Source organism: Acipenser ruthenus, chromosome 31, assembly GCF_902713425.1.
Source record: "Acipenser ruthenus chromosome 31, fAciRut3.2 maternal haplotype, whole genome shotgun sequence".
In the NCBI taxonomy this organism is placed as follows: domain Eukaryota; kingdom Metazoa; phylum Chordata; class Actinopteri; order Acipenseriformes; family Acipenseridae; genus Acipenser; species Acipenser ruthenus.
In genome coordinates, this window is record NC_081219.1 from 2,710,715 (window position 1) to 2,729,410 (window position 18,696).

Genomic DNA, 18,696 nt, shown 5'->3' on the forward strand with positions numbered 1-18,696 from the left:
CAGAAGAGATGTGTATTTGAAGTGCAATAAGCTTTAAGATACGGGGCTATACTAAGATCACAACTATAACTCTGAGCAGTATTTTTGTTTGTTTTTGCCGATCGCTTACAGCCTTGTGTTAGCTAGTTAATAAATGCCTTGACTGACATTTTTCTTGACAGTTCTACCCATTGCATGTCTTGAATGGTATCAACAAAGATGTTTATTTGTATTGTTTATTTATTTTACGTATACTGAAAAATAACAGCAGTTTATGCTCTGATCCAGGGAAAAACAAAACAAACTAAAGATCTGCCGAAAATATGACTGTTTTGTATTTATTTGAAATTTAAAATAATAGTAATGATCTTTTATCTATTCGTGGCATGCTGTTTTTATTCTGATGAGGAGACTCCCTAAGCCTGTTTCTTGCAAACAGAGGTAGTAACGTAGCTCCCAGCAATTCTCCAAGTGGAGTTGTGGCAAAGTGGTAAGTAAGGGGAACAGGTGTAGCGGTGATGCGGTGCAGGAGTGACAGGCAGACAATGGTATTCCAGTGAAAACAGTGCTTTATTCTTTTTCCAGGTCTGGTGACCGCAAAGCAACTAAATCCCCGGCGATACACAACGATGTGTAACGCACGGGGATAACAATAAACAAGGCACAGTCCTGAACAAAAACAAACAGACGGTCACCAGTCCTGGGTGAGTGCAGTATTGCTGGGGCAAACACAGATAGTGCGGGGTGCAGTGGTGCTCCGGATAGTGCTGACCCTTGGCGACAGCTCCGGAGTAGTGCTTTAACTGTCTGGTGGTGAAAAACACAGACAATTACACAGACAAACACAACACAACCCAACACGTAATTATTTCCTTTTAACGATGAGAGCTCCTCTCTCGATCCTTCTCTCTCCAAACGTTTAACCCAAACGAAGGAAAAGAACAGCGTTACCCTGGCCCCTATATGTAATCCTGCATGATATCTAGGTAAACGGTTGCAGCTGCCTTATTACTTGCAGCTGCCCCTTGTTTACCTGTCAAATCAATACGGTCTTACAACAGAGTCTCGCTTCCTTCCAGGCTGACCCACTTTCCGGTCCCGGAAACGAACTGTCAGGCCAGCCCTTCCAGATACTTCTCCTCCCGTTCTTTAGCGCCCTCACAGGTCGGGAGGAAGATTTATCACCAGAACTCATTGTATTTCTGTCACATATCCCACCGCTCAGAGTGGAGCCGAAGGAACACTCGGCTAAATCTACCTTTCCCATTGCTCCCCCCTCCCGGGAAAAATAATCTGCATTTTGGTGGTCTTTCCCCGCACGGTGTACCATATGGTACATGAAGGGCTGCAATGCCAGATACCACCGAGTTATCCGGGCATTGCTGTCCTTCATGGTGCTTAACCACTGGAGTGGGGCGTGGTCTGTGACAAGATCAAATGAGTGTCCCAGCAGGTAGTATCGTAAAGAGTGAGTAGCCCATTTAATGGCCAAACACTCTTTTTCGACTACGGAGTAGTTACGCTCCCGAGGTAACATTTTTTTGCTCAGGTACAATATCGGGTGTTCTACTCCAGCTACTTTTTGGGACAAGACTGCACCCAAACCTACATCCGAGGCGTCGGTGTGGAGGATGAATCTCTTGGTGAAATCTGGGGTAATAAGAGTGGGGGCCTGGCAAAGTTTACGCTTAATCGTATCAAACGCCCCCTGACACTCAGCTGACCATTTAATTAAATTTGGAGCACTCTTTTTGGTGAGGTCGACTAACGGGTTAACCACTGTGGCGTACTCGGGGATGAAGCGGCGGTAATAACCGGCTAAGCCCAGTAGTGACCTCACCTGAGTCTTGGTTTTGGGGATCGCTGCATCAACCAAAGCCTGGATTTTGGTGACCACAGGTTTCACCCTTCCATTTCCCATTACAAATCCCAAATATTGAGTCTCTGTCTTGGCAAACGCACATTTCCTCAAGTTAGCTGTCAGCCGGGCTGCCCTTAGAGACTGAAGAACGGCTGCAACCCTAGCCAAATGCTCTCGCCAGGTGGAGCTGTAAATCACCACGTCATCAATATACGCTGCTGCATATTCATGATGTGGGCGTAAAACCTGGTCCATCAGTCTCTGAAAGGCAGCGGGCGCACCATGTAGCCCAAACGGCATGGTTTTAAAGTGGAACAGCCCCTCTGGTGTTGAAAATGCGGTTTTCTCTCTGGAGCTGCGGGTTAGAGGGATTTGCCAGTATCCCTTCGTCAGGTCCAGAGTGGAAATAAACCTCGCTTTTCCCAGTCTGTCTAAAAGTTCGTCGACCCGAGGCATGGGATACGCATCGAACTTGGCAATAGCGTTCACCTTTCTGAAATCTACGCAGAAGCGGTTGGTGCCGTCCTTCTTAGCCACTATTACAATAGGACTGCACCACTCGCTCCTGGAAGGTTCAATCACTCCAAGCTCGAGCATATCCCGTACCTCTTTGCGAACGCCACTTCGTCGACTTTCCGGGATCCGGTACGGTCTCTCTCGCACTGTGACACCTGGGGGAGAGATAATGTCATATTCAACTAAGTTCGTCCTGCCGGGCACATCAGAAAAAACATCGCTGAACTCCTCAATAAGCTTACGCAGCTCTCTTTGCTGATCCGGAACTAATTGTTCCCCCATTGAAATCGCTCTTGTGCTCGGGGTCTCTGGACAGGGACCTAAATCATCCTCCATATTGCCTGGGGCTATAAATAAGACCTCTCTTGCCTGCCAGGGCTTCAACAAATTAATGTGGTAAATTTCACGTTCATTCCGGCGATCGGGCTGTCTAATTTCATAATTTACTTTCCCTATAGCCCGAATCACCTCATACGGCCCCTGCCATTTAGCACACAGTTTTGACTCTGATGAGGGAAGTAGCAGCATTACCTTGTCCCCTGGTCGAAAGGTTCGAATCCGTGCATTTTTGTTATAATGCTGCTCTTGTCGGTGCTGAGCCGATCTGAGGTTGTCTTGGGCCAAACGACCGACCAAATCCAGGCGATCTCGGAGTAGGAGCACATACTTCACTACATTTTTAGACGAGCCTTTGTGCTCCTCCCACCCCTCTCTCAGCAGGTCGAGAATGCCGCGAGGCTGCCGGCCGTACAGGAGCTCAAAGGGGGAGAACCCCGTTGAACTCTGCGGCACTTCTCTCACTGCAAAAAGGAGGTAGGGGAGAAGTGATGCCCAATGTTTCTGCTCTTGTGTCACAAATCGCCTCAGCATCGACTTTAAGGTCTGATTAAAACGTTCCACCAGACCGTCCGATTGTGGATGATAAACGGACGTCCTGATGGGACGTATTTTTAATATTTTGTACACCTGCTGTAACGTATTGGACAAAAAGTTAGTTCCGTGATCGGTCAAAATCTCCTTGGGGATCCCTACTCTGGCCATAATCTGTGCTAACTCGGTGGCTATTGCAGCGGCACTAGTGGACCTCAATGGAACTGCCTCCGGGTATCGCGTTGCATAATCCACCACTACTAAAATGTGCGTATACCCGGAGTCAGAAGGTAGCAAAGGGCCGACTATGTCCATTGCAATGCGCTCGAAAGGAGTGGAAATAATCGGCAGTGGGACCAAAGGGGCGGGGCGCACTCGACCCGGCGCTACTCGCTGGCAGTCTGGGCAGGTGGCTACATATCTCGACACATCAGTATGAAGACCTACCCAATAGAATCGAGCCAATATCCGTTCCCTCGTCTTCTCGGCTCCGAGGTGCCCCGCAAAAGGGATATCATGCGCCAGCCTCATGACCTCGGTCCGACAAGACGGGGGAACCAACAATTGTGTTACAGGCTGTCCTGTGCCCGCGGCTAGGTTTACCCTATATAGTAATTGCCCCTTGATACTGAAATGTGGATATACTAGCGCCCCAGCGCCGTCAACATCCTTACCTTCAATGGACCGGACCTGCCCCCAAGCGTGCACCAGTGACGGGTCGTTTTGTTGGCCCCACACTAGGTCCGCGCTTGAGTACCACGGGTCCGGTACATTGAGAGGGGCTGGAATAACCTCTGCTCTAGTCGGTCCAGTAACCTCGCTCTCTCGGTCACACTGCGTTCCCACTCCCTTCGACTGGCGTTTGTTACCATTGCAGCACTCTCCCACCAGACCCCAGCCTTGTCTCACAAATGCTCCCTCCCATTTCGCGGTCCGTCTCTCCTTATTTGTTTTTCTAGGACGGAAAAGAGGGGAAAACATTTCAGTGTGAAAAGGAAACACATCACCAATTCGTTCCTCTTTTTTTTTTTTCTCTGCCACGTTTACGTGTGTGGCTGAGACTGCCATTGTTTGCATCAATTCTTTGAATTTTGGCCAGTCTCGACCCAGAATAACTGGGTGTGGCAACCTTTCCGCCACCCCGACTACAAGGTGACGTTTTATCGGTCCTACCGATAAATATACTTTTAATGTGGGGTATGCCGCCGTGTCTCCATGGATACAGGAGATGGCCACCTGACCTCGTGGCCGCCACGACACACCGCCCAGGAGAGCTGTCCTAATCAAGGTTTGCTCACACCCTGTGTCCACTAATGCGTGGGTTTTCACATTCCCTAACACAACATTAATCAAACAAGGCCCCTCCCGACCATATTCCCCACGCTTACCAGTTTCAGGTGCCCAATTGCACGCGGCCACGTCACACTCCATGGCAGCGGGGCATGACCTGGCCAGATGTCCCGGCTGGTGGCACCTAAAACAGATAGGAGGGACAGAGGGGGCATAGGTCAGAAATCTGTCCCGCTGCTGGTATGGCAACGGGGCAGGGGCAGCACCTCTACCCCAGCTGGGGGCCAACCTTGGTCTCCATGGGGGGGAGGCAAGGGGGCCCAATGGGGTCGGTGCTCTGGGAGGTCTGGGTCCCTGGAACGTGGGGGGTGGTGGTGGTGGTGGTGTTGGAGGAGAGGGAGGGAGAGGTCGGCTGCTCCGAAGGGCAGGGGCCGACAGGATCCCGATCCGGGCAGAGGTCAGGGAGTCCTCGAAGTCTTCGGCCAGTTTGACCGCCTCCTCCAGGGTGTCGGGGTTGTGGCGCCGTATCCACGCCTGGGTTTCGGCGCCGACCACATGGCAGAATTGCTCTACCACAATGGCTTCCCCCATCTGCTGGGCGGTCTTCTTCCCGGGGGTCAGCCAATGCACCATGTGGTCGCACAACCGCTCTGCAACCACCCTGGGGCGTGTCTCCGGGGCTCTCCGGTACTCCCTAAATCGCGCCCGGTGGGTCTCCGTGGTGATGTTCAGCCGGCGGAGGATAGCCTGCTTGACCAGGTCATAATCGGTGGCGTGATGGTCGCTCATGGCTTGGTAGGCTGCCTGAGCCTCCCCAATCAGGCAGGGTCCCAACTGGCTGGCCCAGAACTCCCGCGGCCAAGCCGCCGCGGTAGCCAGCCGCTCGAACGCCACCAAATACGCCTCCGGGTCATCCTCCGCCGACATCTTCATTGCCCGTGCCTTCGGGGGCGACATCAGCGGTGTTGTGGTAGGGGTCGTCGCTGCAGCAACGGCCAGCCCTACCCGTTCAATGAGCGCCGTGTAGCGCTCCTCCCTCCTTCTCTCCTCTGCGTCGCGCCTGCTCTCCAGCGCCTGCAGCAGCTCCGCCAGTGCGTTGCGGTCCATGATCCCGTAGTCTGACACCACGTGTGGCAAAGTGGTAAGTAAGGGGAACAGGTGTAGCGGTGATGCGGTGCAGGAGTGACAGGCAGACAACGGTATTCCAGTGAAAACAGTGCTTTATTCTTTTTCCAGGTCTGGTGACCGCAAAGCAACTAAATCCCCGGCGATACACAACGATGTGTAACGCACGGGGATAACAATAAACAAGGCACAGTCCTGAACAAAAACAAACAGACGGTCACCAGTCCTGGGTGAGTGCAGTATTGCTGGGGCAAACACAGATAGTGCGGGGTGCAGTGGTGCTCCGGATAGTGCTGACCCTTGGCGACAGCTCCGGAGTAGTGCTTTAACTGTCTGGTGGTGAAAAACACAGACAATTACACAGACAAACACAACACAACCCAACACGTAATTATTTCCTTTTAACGATGAGAGCTCCTCTCTCGATCCTTCTCTCTCCAAACGTTTAACCCAAACGAAGGAAAAGAACAGCGTTACCCTGGCCCCTATATGTAATCCCGCATGATATCTAGGTAAACGGTTGCAGCTGCCTTATTACTTGCAGCTGCCCCTTGTTTACCTGTCAAATCAATACGGTCTTACAACAGAGTCTCGCTTCCTTCCAGGCTGACCCACTTTCCGGTCCCGGAAACGAACTGTCAGGCCAGCCCTTCCAGATACTTCTCCTCCCGTTCTTTAGCGCCCTCACAGGTCGGGAGGAAGATTTATCACCAGAACTCATTGTATTTCTGTCACAGGAGTCCACACAGGGTTGTTTGTTTGTTTGTTTTTTATCATAGGGATGCAGTGCGGTATACTGTAATTGTGCAAACATTTTAATATTCTGTATATGTTTCCTTTTTTGTTACGCATTTCATGCATCAATATTAGCACTATACTCTTGAACAATTACAATAATTCTCACAATTGATACTGTCTTTGGCGTTATGGTGTATATTATGAATGTGTGTGTAATGGAAATACTGTATAGGTGTTTTCATAATGTTGATTAGGCTTCATAAAGTGAAGGATCCTGAAAAGGTCAAGAAGGAGGGTAATTTGATTTGGTGTCAGATTTCTATGACTCGCCTCATTCATGTTTATGACATAATCTCATGTGAGGAGAGTCAGGAAATATACCCACTAGACTCCCCTGATGAAAAACGAATGGCACTGTACTCCCGGGTCAACTGTACATATTAATGTTGCTTACCTTTACATGGTAACATTCCTATATAGAGTGAATAGTTATACTACAAACACTATTGTATCTGGACAACATAACATATCCAATGCTGAGTCCTTGGTATACAGTACACACAGGCAGCATGCATATACATCTCATTATAATAATACAATTACTATATATTCTATCCATCTGTTTAGATAAGGGAACACAATCACATGTAACAATTTGAAAATAGTGTCGATTCCACCACCTTAAATCTGCATATTGTTTTAACGCATTGTTAGGGTCTGTAACAACTTATGGTTCTGAAATGTATATATTCAAAGCAAGCATACATCAGTAGCCTATTCAATACTTTCTTGCTTCACATTGCACTTTAGGCTATACATCTATCAGTGTATATATTAAAAAAAACAAAGAACTGGTACATAAACTGGCACATGCATTAAAGCACATGAAAAATCACACAGCTTGGATGGCGCCAGTTCGTGTGCAGGCTGTGCAAAGAGGCCGAACTTTGCTGGGGACCCCGAGGGGAGCGTCACATAGGCTGTGACCCTTTCTGGGTGGGGGATGGGAAACCGGCAGGGATTGCTTCTCCTCATCACGCAACAGCGAACCCTACTGGCCAGACACCGAGCACATTCAGAGTGCATAAGAGGCAGGGCTGATCTCTGTTCTCCGGGATCGGTAGCTCACCCACCTCTGCTCTAGATTACTCGGTGTAAAAGCAATTCTGACTTTAGGCTTGTGAGATCGGAAGACGCGCACACGCCCTCAGAACATCTGTGCTGTGTGAGGACTCGCTGCGGTTAAGGGAAACAAATATAACTGGACATTCCAAATTGGGGGAAAATAAATAAAAATAATAACTGGTAAAAAAAAGACATGAAATACAAACGTACCGCTTTTTGACAGCATACCATTTTCTGACCACGTGTACCACATTCTTACAATGTACAACTTTCTGGCCCTACACCAGCATTTTTTGATTTCAATGATTTATAAACAGTTTTTGTGTACGAGGTACCAAACTGAAGAACAGCTGCAGTAAGTAGAAGATTTTATTTTTTAGTATTGAGGTATTAATTCAGAGTGAAGAGAGGAAGATGGACTGTTAGAGTTATGTGAGAGCAAGTGATATAGCAGGCATTGTTAATGTTACCTTACTAGACAAATTGAGGGTTAAGTTAGATAGCTAGCCACAGAAAGTAGACGATTATAGTAACAGGGCAAGTTCATTAATAAATATTCAAGTTCACCTGAACATGTGTATAGCGTGCTTAATTAGACACCTCCTCCTAGACACCACGAGGGAGATGGCAAGATACAACATAGAAAATGGCGACAATGATAAACCGCAAATAAAAAAAATAACACACGGGTAACAGAGCTTGGATCAACTTACTACATATAAGAACATAAGAATGTTTACAAACGAGAGGACTCCATTCGGCCCATCTTGTTTGTTTGGTTGTTAGTAGCTTATTGATCCCAGAATCTCATCAAGCATCTTCTTGAAGGATCCCAGGGTGTCAGCCTCAACAACATTACTGGGGAATTGGTTCCAGACCCTCACAATTCTCTATGTAAAAAAGTGCCTCCTATTTTCTGTTTTGAATGCCCCTTTATCTAATCTCCATTTGGGACACCTGGTCCTTGTTTATTTTTTCAGGTCAAAAAAGTCCCCTGGATCGACATTGTCAATACCTTTTAGAATTTTGAATGCTTGAATCAGATCACCGCGTAGTCTTCTTTGTTCAAGACTGAATAGATTCAGTTCTTTAAGCCTGTCTGCATATCGCATGCCTTTTAAACCCAGAATAATTCTGGTCGCTCTTCTTTGCACTCTTTCTAGAGCAGCAATATCCTTTTTGAGGTGACCAGAACTGAACACAATATTCTAGATGAGGTCTTACTAATGCATTGTACAGTTTTAACATTACTTCCCTTGATTTAAATTCAACACTTTTCACTATATATTCAAGCATCTTATTGGCCTTTTTTATAGCTTCCCCACATTGTCTAGATGAAGACATTTCTGAGTCAACATAAACTCCTAGGTCTTTTTCATAGATTCCTTCTTCAATTTCAGTATCTCCCATATGATATTTATAATGCACATTTGTATTGCCTGCGTGCAGTACCTTACACTTTTCTCTATTAAATGTAATTTGCCATGTGTCTGCCCAGTTCTGAATGCTGTCTAGATCATTTTGAATGACCTTTGCTGCTGCAACAGTGTTTGCCATTCCTCCTATTCTTGTGTAGTCTCCAAATTTAACAAATTTGCTTACTATATCAGAATCTAAGTCATTAATGTAGATTAGGAATAGCAGAGGACCTAATACTGATCCCTGTGGTACACCACTGGTTACCTCGCTCCATTTTGAGGTTTCTCCTCTAATCAGTACTTTCTGTTTTCTACATGTTAACCACTCCCTAATCCAGTGGTTTTCAACCTTTTTCTTAGGGAAGGCACACCTGGGCACTTGAAATTATTCTGAGGCACACCACATTATATAATCTTAAAACTGTAGTTTAATCACAGATAGTATTGCCTTTTATATTACTAATTGTATACAGGCAATCAGTGCACTATGGGCACTGCATGCCCAATGGGCAAATCATAACTGACAAAAATAATAAAAAATACCATTATAAACTTATTGGTGCAATTGCAACGGACCATCTGAATCAGAAGAAGACTAGAAGACTGGCTCTACCTCCGCTACGCTCCCCTGCCTGCCGAGCCCGCTCCTTCTCCACCCTTGCTCCGCAGTGGTGGAACGACCTTCCTACAGATGTCAGGACTGCCCAGTCCCTGACCACATTCCGGCGCCTCCTTAAGACTCACCTCTTCAAACAGCACCTGTAGAACTCCTCTGTTGTATCCTGGGACACTATCACCCTTCATTTAAATATGCTTTATTTTGCTCTTATCTGCCCCCTATTTTACTGCATTTAATCCTGTACCTCAGAATATTGTAATCTGCCAAGTGTTTAATCTGTAGTATTTTGTACTTAATCATATCCTGATGTAACTATCACTATTTAATCATATCCTGATGTAACTTTCACTATTATCTGCTGTATTATTGAATTGTGATTTGTCACACTTATTATTGAATTATTGTATTTCTTGTTCTTATTGTATGACTTATATTGTAACACTTGAATGTATTTGTATTTGCTTGCGATTGTAAGTCGCCCTGGATAAGGGCGTCTGCTAAGAAATAAATAATAATAATAATAATCAGATTGGTGATTGAGGTTTAAACTGGATTTAGATCTCAGGTTTAAACTTCAGATTGTCTGTTGCAATTGCACCATCATGTTTCAGGATAAACAATTGATTTGACTAAAGACATGGACTAAAATGTAACAAATGTCAATCTTAAACATTGCAATGAGCACTCCTATTCAAATCGAGAACAAAACACTACATATATAAAACAACTACGTATAAAACAAACAACTGATTTAAGCTAATATAGCGTTGTGTTCATTTTAAATTATTAATCAAACTATTAATTCAAATAAAAACTAGTTTAACCTCTTCAATTTATGTTGCTAATTAGGCATTATAAAAGCCAAGAAAAAAACCATGTCAGAATGCTCAAAACTGAAAGCATTGTCCTTAACACGGTAAACATCCATCCATATTATTTAAATGAAAAAAAACGTTTATCAACAATATACGCGTATGCGCTCAAACTGTAATTGAAGATCGAAGTGAAATTAAAAACAATTGGTTGACAAAAGTGTTGTGCGTGTAGTCTGTTATGAAAGGCAAAATAAAAAAAAAAAAATCTGTGTGACACCTGTGCCTGTTTTGTGGCAGAGGTGTTTAATCCTTGGGGGAATCGTTGACAGTGACACTCGGAGTTCTTATTCCACAGATCGCAGCCGCTCTTTGTTTGTTCTTGATGTAAGTGAGGCTTGAAAAACTTAACTCACACATGTAAGTTGTTGAAAATTGCTTGTCGCTATAGTTACATCTCACGTGACAAAAACACACCGCTAGCTATCGGCCTTCTTAGCGTAACGTTACTTGCTTGTAGCTGATTATTATATATTTTTTAAATATACAATACAAATGCGTGTGTATGATGAGTTAATTGTGAGCAAGATTGTATTAGCTAACGTTAGCTACGTATTTCAAACGTGTATGAGGGCTTAATGTAAATGTAACGTTAGCTAACTAACTAGGCTAACGTTAGCTAGCTAGCTAACAGTAATGGTTTCATTTTTTTTCCATGGAACACCACTGTTCCGCGGAACACCGGTTGAGAAACACTGCCCTAATCCACGTGCATGCATTTCCTTGAATCCCTACTGCGTTGAGTTTGAGAATTAATCTTTTATCACAGTCTAGTGCTAATCTGTAGTATAAATATGAGTCTATTACAGGCTACTGTTAAACTGCGGTTGCAATGTGTTTTTTACTGCTTTTTTTGTGTTAAACTGCAGTTACAAAGTGATTCTATTAAATGTAATCTTAAACTGCATTTACAATGAGATTCTGCATCTCAGCTGAAAATGTCACAAAAATGTTTATTAAAAGAGGGCAACTTGCATTTTTTTTTTTTGTTATAGAAGACACACTGCTGAGGTACCAGTGTTGCTAACAGAAAAACGAATTCTATTCCTTAACACTTTTCTAATATGAGACCATGTTTAAATGTAAAGGATTTAACTGACGAAAAGAATGAAAAAACAGGCTTACAAGTACAGGTAGACAATCGGCCGTTTTAATCTGGAATTTTAATTCATGAAACACGAGACAGTAATAAACTAATTGTTAATCAATTTTTTTTTTTTTTATCGATCTCTATTGAACAGAAACGAGAGTCACGCAGATTGTTTGTAATTCGCTGGATGTCTCCGAGCTCTAGCATTCAAGCAGGCTATAAATTCAATTAAAAACTGTGTCATCACATCGAAGAAAGTTTATCCGTGTAACATAATGAAATTGGAAATACAGAGCCCATATTATCAGTAAGAACAGCTTCTCGATGAGCAATCCCAAGCATAATAACTGCAATCCACCATTTACTTATGTATATTGTAGCGTTTTCGGTTCCCGCAGGCAGGCGCATCACACAAGGCGAGGAAATCCACACACAGGCAGGAGGGCGGGCGCGAACCCGGGACCTCTCGCACTAAAGCATAGCGCCGATACTGCTGTACAAAAGAGCCGGCTCCTTTGCAAGCAGCGTATATCGGGCTCATGTCTCCGTGTGTGATTACGTCACCTACCAGCCCTACTGCTGCCTTCCCCCATGCACGCTACACTCTCCCCTGCCAGCCTCAAGTCCGCCCCGGACTTGCTAACCAGGCTACAGTCCGACAAGTGCGTGCTGGGGTATCGGCGCTATGCTTCAGTGCGTGATTACGTCACCTACCAGCCCTACTGCTGCCTTCCCCCATGCACGCTACAATATATATATATATATAAACATTAGGATGTACCTGGTATGTTAGGCATCACTGAGCAAGTGTTTTTGAGAACGTACCAGGTACATCCAATAGCAAGGGGTTAAACGTTTCACTAAGTTATTTATTGCTGCCTTCACATTAAGTGTCGCTCCTCAGACTGTGTACAGTATATATTTAGATGCTTATTCACCTTGTATTACAGGTGTAGCACACAACTCAATCCTACCGTGTCACATATATAAATAACTGGTGACAGTCTTTTCAATGGGGTCATCCAGTTGACATTTCCCATATGTCATGGTCGTGTGTTACGGGAAACAGGCACTCATTAATACCATTAACAGCGTGAGCTGTCAAACTGTCAAACAGCAACACATCTCCACAATTCTCCAGTGTGTACCCAATAAAGAACACCCTCCAGAGCCCTCCACATCCAATGAAACTCAGGTAAATCCAAGAGTAACGCACGTTTCCAACATCGAAACTACCTCAGCAACAGGCTGCATTCAATCTTTGGGCCGAGCTGCATTTTCCATGAGGGAGTGTTACAGGTCAGCGTCACGGGCAATGCTGTTTCCCCCAGGAAGGGAGACTCAGACTCAGACGTTGCAAGGTTCAATCACTAAGGTGCACGTTTAATAATAATAAATCACAAACAAAACACTGGACAGAACACAGAATAAAACACATTAACAAAATAAACAACAAAATAAAAGGTCTACAAAAACACTGACGGAGATGTAAATAAACAAACGAGACGGGACAGCGCACAACATGAAAACCTCCACCTCTCACCAACACCAACTCCAGCACTAACCCTCTAACACCTGTGATCAGCCTATTTATACACCTGTGACTGCCACATTCCCACGTGTTTTTACAGGGAGGATTTTAACTCCCTCCCTGACATCCAATATCCCCCCCCACACACACACCCTTGCTACAGTCACTGTAAACATATAGAAATTGGCCACCCGAAAAATCTCTCATCCACATACAAAGATGCTTCTCACAAAAATATACACAGAAATGTTAGCAAACACAAACACCCTCAGAGCAAACTAGTGACATCAAAATGGCAAAATAGTTTTTAAAGTGCGTAATTTTAACACTCTCCCTAACCTTTTTTTCAGCCTTCTCGAAATATATATATATATATATATATATATATATTGGCACAGAAACCTGACCGCATAAACTAAGCAGAGTAAGCCCCCCACAAACAAGCAACACAGAACTTGAGAACTATGGTAGGAAAAAACCTGCTCACCAGAGATTATAAAAAATACTGCATGGGGTAGTGTGTGATAAATGAGAATTGAATTCCCACCATCGGGGTTATGCAGCATCCCACCCCTCGGGTGTGCATTAAATTATCATATCACACACTATCCCATGCATTATTCTCTATACATAATCTGTTAATTAAAAGTACAAAACGGTCATGTACACATGGTTATTTGTAAATGGCTACATATTTCTGTGCCTGCAGCAGCTGGCTCACACTGCTAAAAAACACTTCAATACAAAGTCTAAACAGCCTTCACATGCAGTACCATTGCCTATCTCCATCTATGTCATTTTTCACAGACTTGCCTTGGTCTTGTGGAAGGTCATGGAAAACACTTGTTATAATGCCAATTTAAGTTAAAGAAAATACACAGACAAATAACAACATTTTATAGTGCAAAGTATCTAAAAAACTTCCATAGAGGATTTATAATCCTGATAAAGGTTTGATAAACCTATCCAAGACTGTTCAAATGACTGATGTTTTACAGTGATGACTCTTCCCTATGGGCAATTCTGGAGGACAGGTTTTCTAACAGTAATAGTCATGTGCAGTATCCCTCCAGGACAATCTAAACACCCTGTAAACTCATCACAGCAAATTAGTGCCATCTCAGTCCCTCATTTAATAAAATAAACGTAAAAATCAAGGAGTGTCAAGGTAGATGTCTGTTTAAAGTCAAATCTTAACCCCCACAGGTCATTTAGATAAGACATCCCTGGCACTCGATAACTGGTTTAGTATTGTCGAGTGCAGTACTGTCTGTGGCTTGGTCCTTCTGGGCTTAAATTAGACATGTATGTGAAACAGTATATTCAACCAGTAAAATTAATGAGATTTAATCTAATTTCTTATACCCTTAGGTAACCAGGCTTTGAACCATGGCGCAATTATAGTCTTGTTTTGATTATAACATGAATTTTAAACGTAGGACCTATTGATCAGAGCCTTCTAATTAGCGTGTCAAAGCACCCTTTTTACACAGCGGGAACTATCCCTCCTGCCAAGTCTATCTTCATTGGAATGTACAATGCTATCACTGCATTTGCACCATAAATTCTGAAAACAAAATTAAGCACACCAAATGAGAAAAAAAGAACTGCACTGGTCTGAAACCTGTCAGCTGTATGTGCTTCAAAAGAAACCTACATACTATACCAGGTAACTCAAACCTGTATAAACCAATAGGATTATTGTACACCCCTGCTATATATTATTATTATTATTATTATTTATTTCTTAGCAGACGCCCTTATCCAGGGCGACTTACAATATCACATTATTTTTACATACAATTACCCATTTATACAGTTGGGTTTTCACTGGAGCAATCTAGGTAAAGTACCTTGCTCAAGGGTACAGCAGCAGTGTCCCCCCAGGGATTGAACCCACGACCCTCTGGTCAAGAGTCCAGAGCCCTAACCACTACTCCACACTGCAAGTGCCACTATAGGTATGTTTTCAACTTAGTTTCCATGTTAGATTCTCAACTATCAATGTTTTGGCAATGGTAGAGGGTAGAGGAATGTCCTTGGGAACATAAACACTTTGTGACATTGTCTCTTTAAATATTTAAATAGTTTTTCAAAAAGATAAAAGGGGGGTCAAAACGTTAAACACATTAGGCTTATTGCTGTGTGCAATACGAATTATAATGTTATTTTTCAGCAGACCTGCAGAAAAAAAAAGGATAGCTACAGCTACGGTACTCAGCTTTTAAGTTATTTTTATTTTTAATGTCTGTTTTGTCACTTGTGTACAATTGAGTGTTTGAGAGGTGATGTTTTTCCATAAGGTCCACTCAGAAAGCCACACGCCCACAACACAAGCGCTCTGTGAGAATGCTGCCGCTCAGCAGGGATATCAGCTCTCTGCACCTATAACACAAGCACTGTGTGAGAATGCTGCTCGCTCGGTGTGGATATCAGCTCTCTGCACCTATAACACAAGCACTGTGTGACAATGCTGCTCGCTCGGTGTGGATATCAGCTCTCTGCACCTATAACACAAGCACTGCATGAGAATGCTGCTCACTCGGTGTGGATATCAGCTCTCTGCACCTATAACACAAGCACTGTGTGAGAATGCTGCTCGCTCGGTGTGGATATCAGCTCTCTGCACCTATAACACAAGCACTGCATGAGAATGCTGCTCACTCGGTGTGGATATCAGCTCTCTGCACCTATAACACAAGCACTGTGTGACAATGCTGCTCGCTCTGTGTGGATATCAGCTCTCTGCACCTATAACACAAGCACTGTGTGACAATGCTGCTCGCTTGGTGTGGATATCAGCTCTCTGCACCTATAACACAAGCACTGTGTGAGAATGCTGCTCGCTCGGTGTGGATATCAGCTCTCTGCACCTATAACACAAGCGCTGTGTGAGAATGCTGCTCGCTCGGTGTGGATATCAGCTCTCTGCACCTATAACACAAGCACTGTGTGAGAATGCTGCTCGCTCGGTGTGGATATCAGCTCTCTGCACCTATAACACAAGCACTGTGTGACAATGCTGCTCGCTCAGTGTGGATATCAGCTCTCTGCACCTATAACACAAGCACTGTGAGAATGCTGCTCGCTCAGTGTGGATATCAGCTCTCTGCACCTATAACACAAGCACTGTGTGAGAATGCTGCCGCTCAGCAGGAATATCAGCTCTCTGCACCTATAACACAAGCACTGTGTGAGAATGCAGCCACTTGGTGGGGATGTCAGCCACACACCAGACCGCGATGCGGTTTTTCATTGGGCGAAAAGATACTTTCGTGGCGACATGACCATACATACCAGAAGCGACATATTCGTCAACATAATGTAGTAATTATGAGTGCCTTTTCTGATGGTATTTCAACATATATGGCAATAAATCATACCAGGCTTATACAGTGCCTTCGAAAGGGACTCCCATATATTACCATTCCAATCTGTATCTTTATAATTGCGATGATCTTTGTCATGAAACATTTTTACAATCTCATTGCCGCTTGCCCCTCGGACAAGACGGCAACAAAAACACAGAAGGCCATATATATATAAAATGAATTAACATGATTAAAACACCATCTTCACTTGTTTCTTTTAAACCGTTAGTTAAAACTTAACAGTGATTTAAAATAAAATACTTAATGGTTGCTATAAACTCACTTACTGTACTTAAAGCATACGTTCTGAAGAATATAGTGTTATGCGTCCCCACATGTTGTTACAACATTAAATAACGTACCTGTACTCAAATAACTGCAGGAAAAGCAATAAAAAATAAAACACATAACAAGTGCTCTGGCTTTTCTGTTCTGTACCACATCATCAACTGCTATTGCTGTTTTACCTGTTTGACAACGTGGGCAATACTCCTTCCACTATCAGTGCATTAGAGCGGCCATTTTGAAAAGATCTTTCAAACAGACTTTAAAGTTATAAGTGCAAAATGTTGTCAGGATGTTAACAATGAAAAGAAATTACAGCTATATTATTTAAAGAGTTGTAGCAACATGTGGGGATGTGTAATGCTGTATTTTTTGGAAATCTGAGTGGGGAAAAAAAGTGAAATACATACAGAATTAAATTTAAAAATTGTTCCTGCCACATAGCGCTTTGTGTTAAGAGCCACCACACGACTGCATTAAAATGCAGTAAACAGTTTTGTTTGTGTTGAGCGACACCAAACAAGCAAATAAGCAAGTAAGGAAGCCTACCTGTCCCTGAGCCAAACGGATTTACAATTGAAAGGTGCAGAGCAGCATTATTGTAAATATCAAATTTACATGCCAATGTGTATAAACACTTGTAGGTAAGCAGTTTTATTCTGTATTTTATAGTTTTACTTCACAGAAAAAAATACATTCCAGGTGCTATTTAAAAATGAATAAGTAAGTAAGTGTGCCTATCTATGAAAATAAATTAGCAATTCATTCAGCAGTAATCAGTTCTTCAAGCCAATTCATAGTTTCTACAGCCAAAGCACAGGGATAGTCAATAATTGAAAGTTTAATATCTTAGTGTTTTTTCTTTTCTTTTTACAAAATAAACAGAGCAATTGTATAAGCACAATAACCCACGACAGGGTGTGCGTTAAGACATAACTTATGGGAGGATGAAGGCACTCAGCCTAGAGCCTCATGCCTCACAACGCACCCTCTGTCGTGCTTACATAACAAATACTAGCATTACTACCGTTTACAAAAGCCAGGAAATTCATTACAAAACAACTAGTTAAAATGTTTAAATCGTTAGCAACACAATGAAAAGTTCAACTCAGCAATTAGTGAATTTAAGCAATTAAATTAAAAAAAGGCCAAGTAAACTAACTGCAGTCATATTACAAATATACAGGAAGCGCAAAACAAGTGTTTTACCACATTACCTTGATAATGAAGCTGATGGACTGAGGCTGCTGATTGAATGTACACATCACTACGAGCAATATTACAACCTCTGTGTCATTTTCTACATACATGACCTTGCCCCATTTGAAATGGTCTGTTTCCAACAGAAGCCAGAACTTGCACACATGTTCCTTATGACAAGTTCCAAGATTGAACTACTTTACAGTGTTCTTCAGCTGCTTGATATGAACACATGCACCGGAGGAGTAGGAGTATTAAAAAGCCTGTCCATTGTAACACCTAGTCAGAAAATGTTATTTGCCAAATGAGCTTTAAAATAACTGATGTAAGCGAGGTTTGAAGAGAGGTAAGATACATTACTTATTAATTTGTATTTCTGGAATTGTGTCTTTTCTCAAATCTAATTTTAAAGGTGTAACCCAGCCATAGCTCGGAGAAATATTAAAAAGTGAAAGAAATCTACAACGTATGCATTTGTTCAAGGTTTATTTTACTCCAAATATTCGGTGGTGAATTAAAAGTTACCTTGGATATGCATTTGGTTACTGATTATGTACCCCTATAGCAGAGAATGTACTTGACACTTGTCACTGAGTGAGAACAAACGATTGCTAGCAACAGGAGCCTGCTCTCAGTTTAGCACATGTCTCATTGCCTCATTGATGCAGAATTGCATGTACTTTACCATGTGTTGTTTTACATTACCAAACACAACATGCCTCGTTCTGTGCTACTGACTACCCTGTTGTGACGTCTGCGTGGTTTAATACAGATAAACAAAGGATGATTTGTAAACAGTGCTGTAT

At 43.2% G+C, this 18,696-nt stretch overlaps 1 protein-coding gene across 1 annotated transcript; it reads right to left on the reverse strand.

Annotated features, from left to right (window-relative positions):
• Nucleotides 1–537: 537 nt before the first annotated feature.
• LOC131702935 (zinc finger and SCAN domain-containing protein 29-like) lies at nt 538–6,366 on the reverse strand. Its single transcript, XM_059005680.1, has 2 exons — nt 4,615–6,366; nt 538–786 (listed from the first exon to the last, which is right to left on the reverse strand). The coding sequence occupies exons 1-2, from the start codon at nt 5,621–5,623 to the stop codon at nt 779–781; spliced, it is 1,017 nt and encodes a 338-aa protein (XP_058861663.1). The 5' UTR covers nt 5,624–6,366; the 3' UTR covers nt 538–778.
• Between the last annotated feature and the right edge of the window lie 12,330 nt (nt 6,367–18,696).

Coding starts and splice junctions, on each gene's coding strand:
- LOC131702935 (XM_059005680.1), bottom strand. CDS start 5,623: ATGGACCGCAACGCACTGGCGGAGCTGCTGCAGGCGCTGGAGAGCAGG.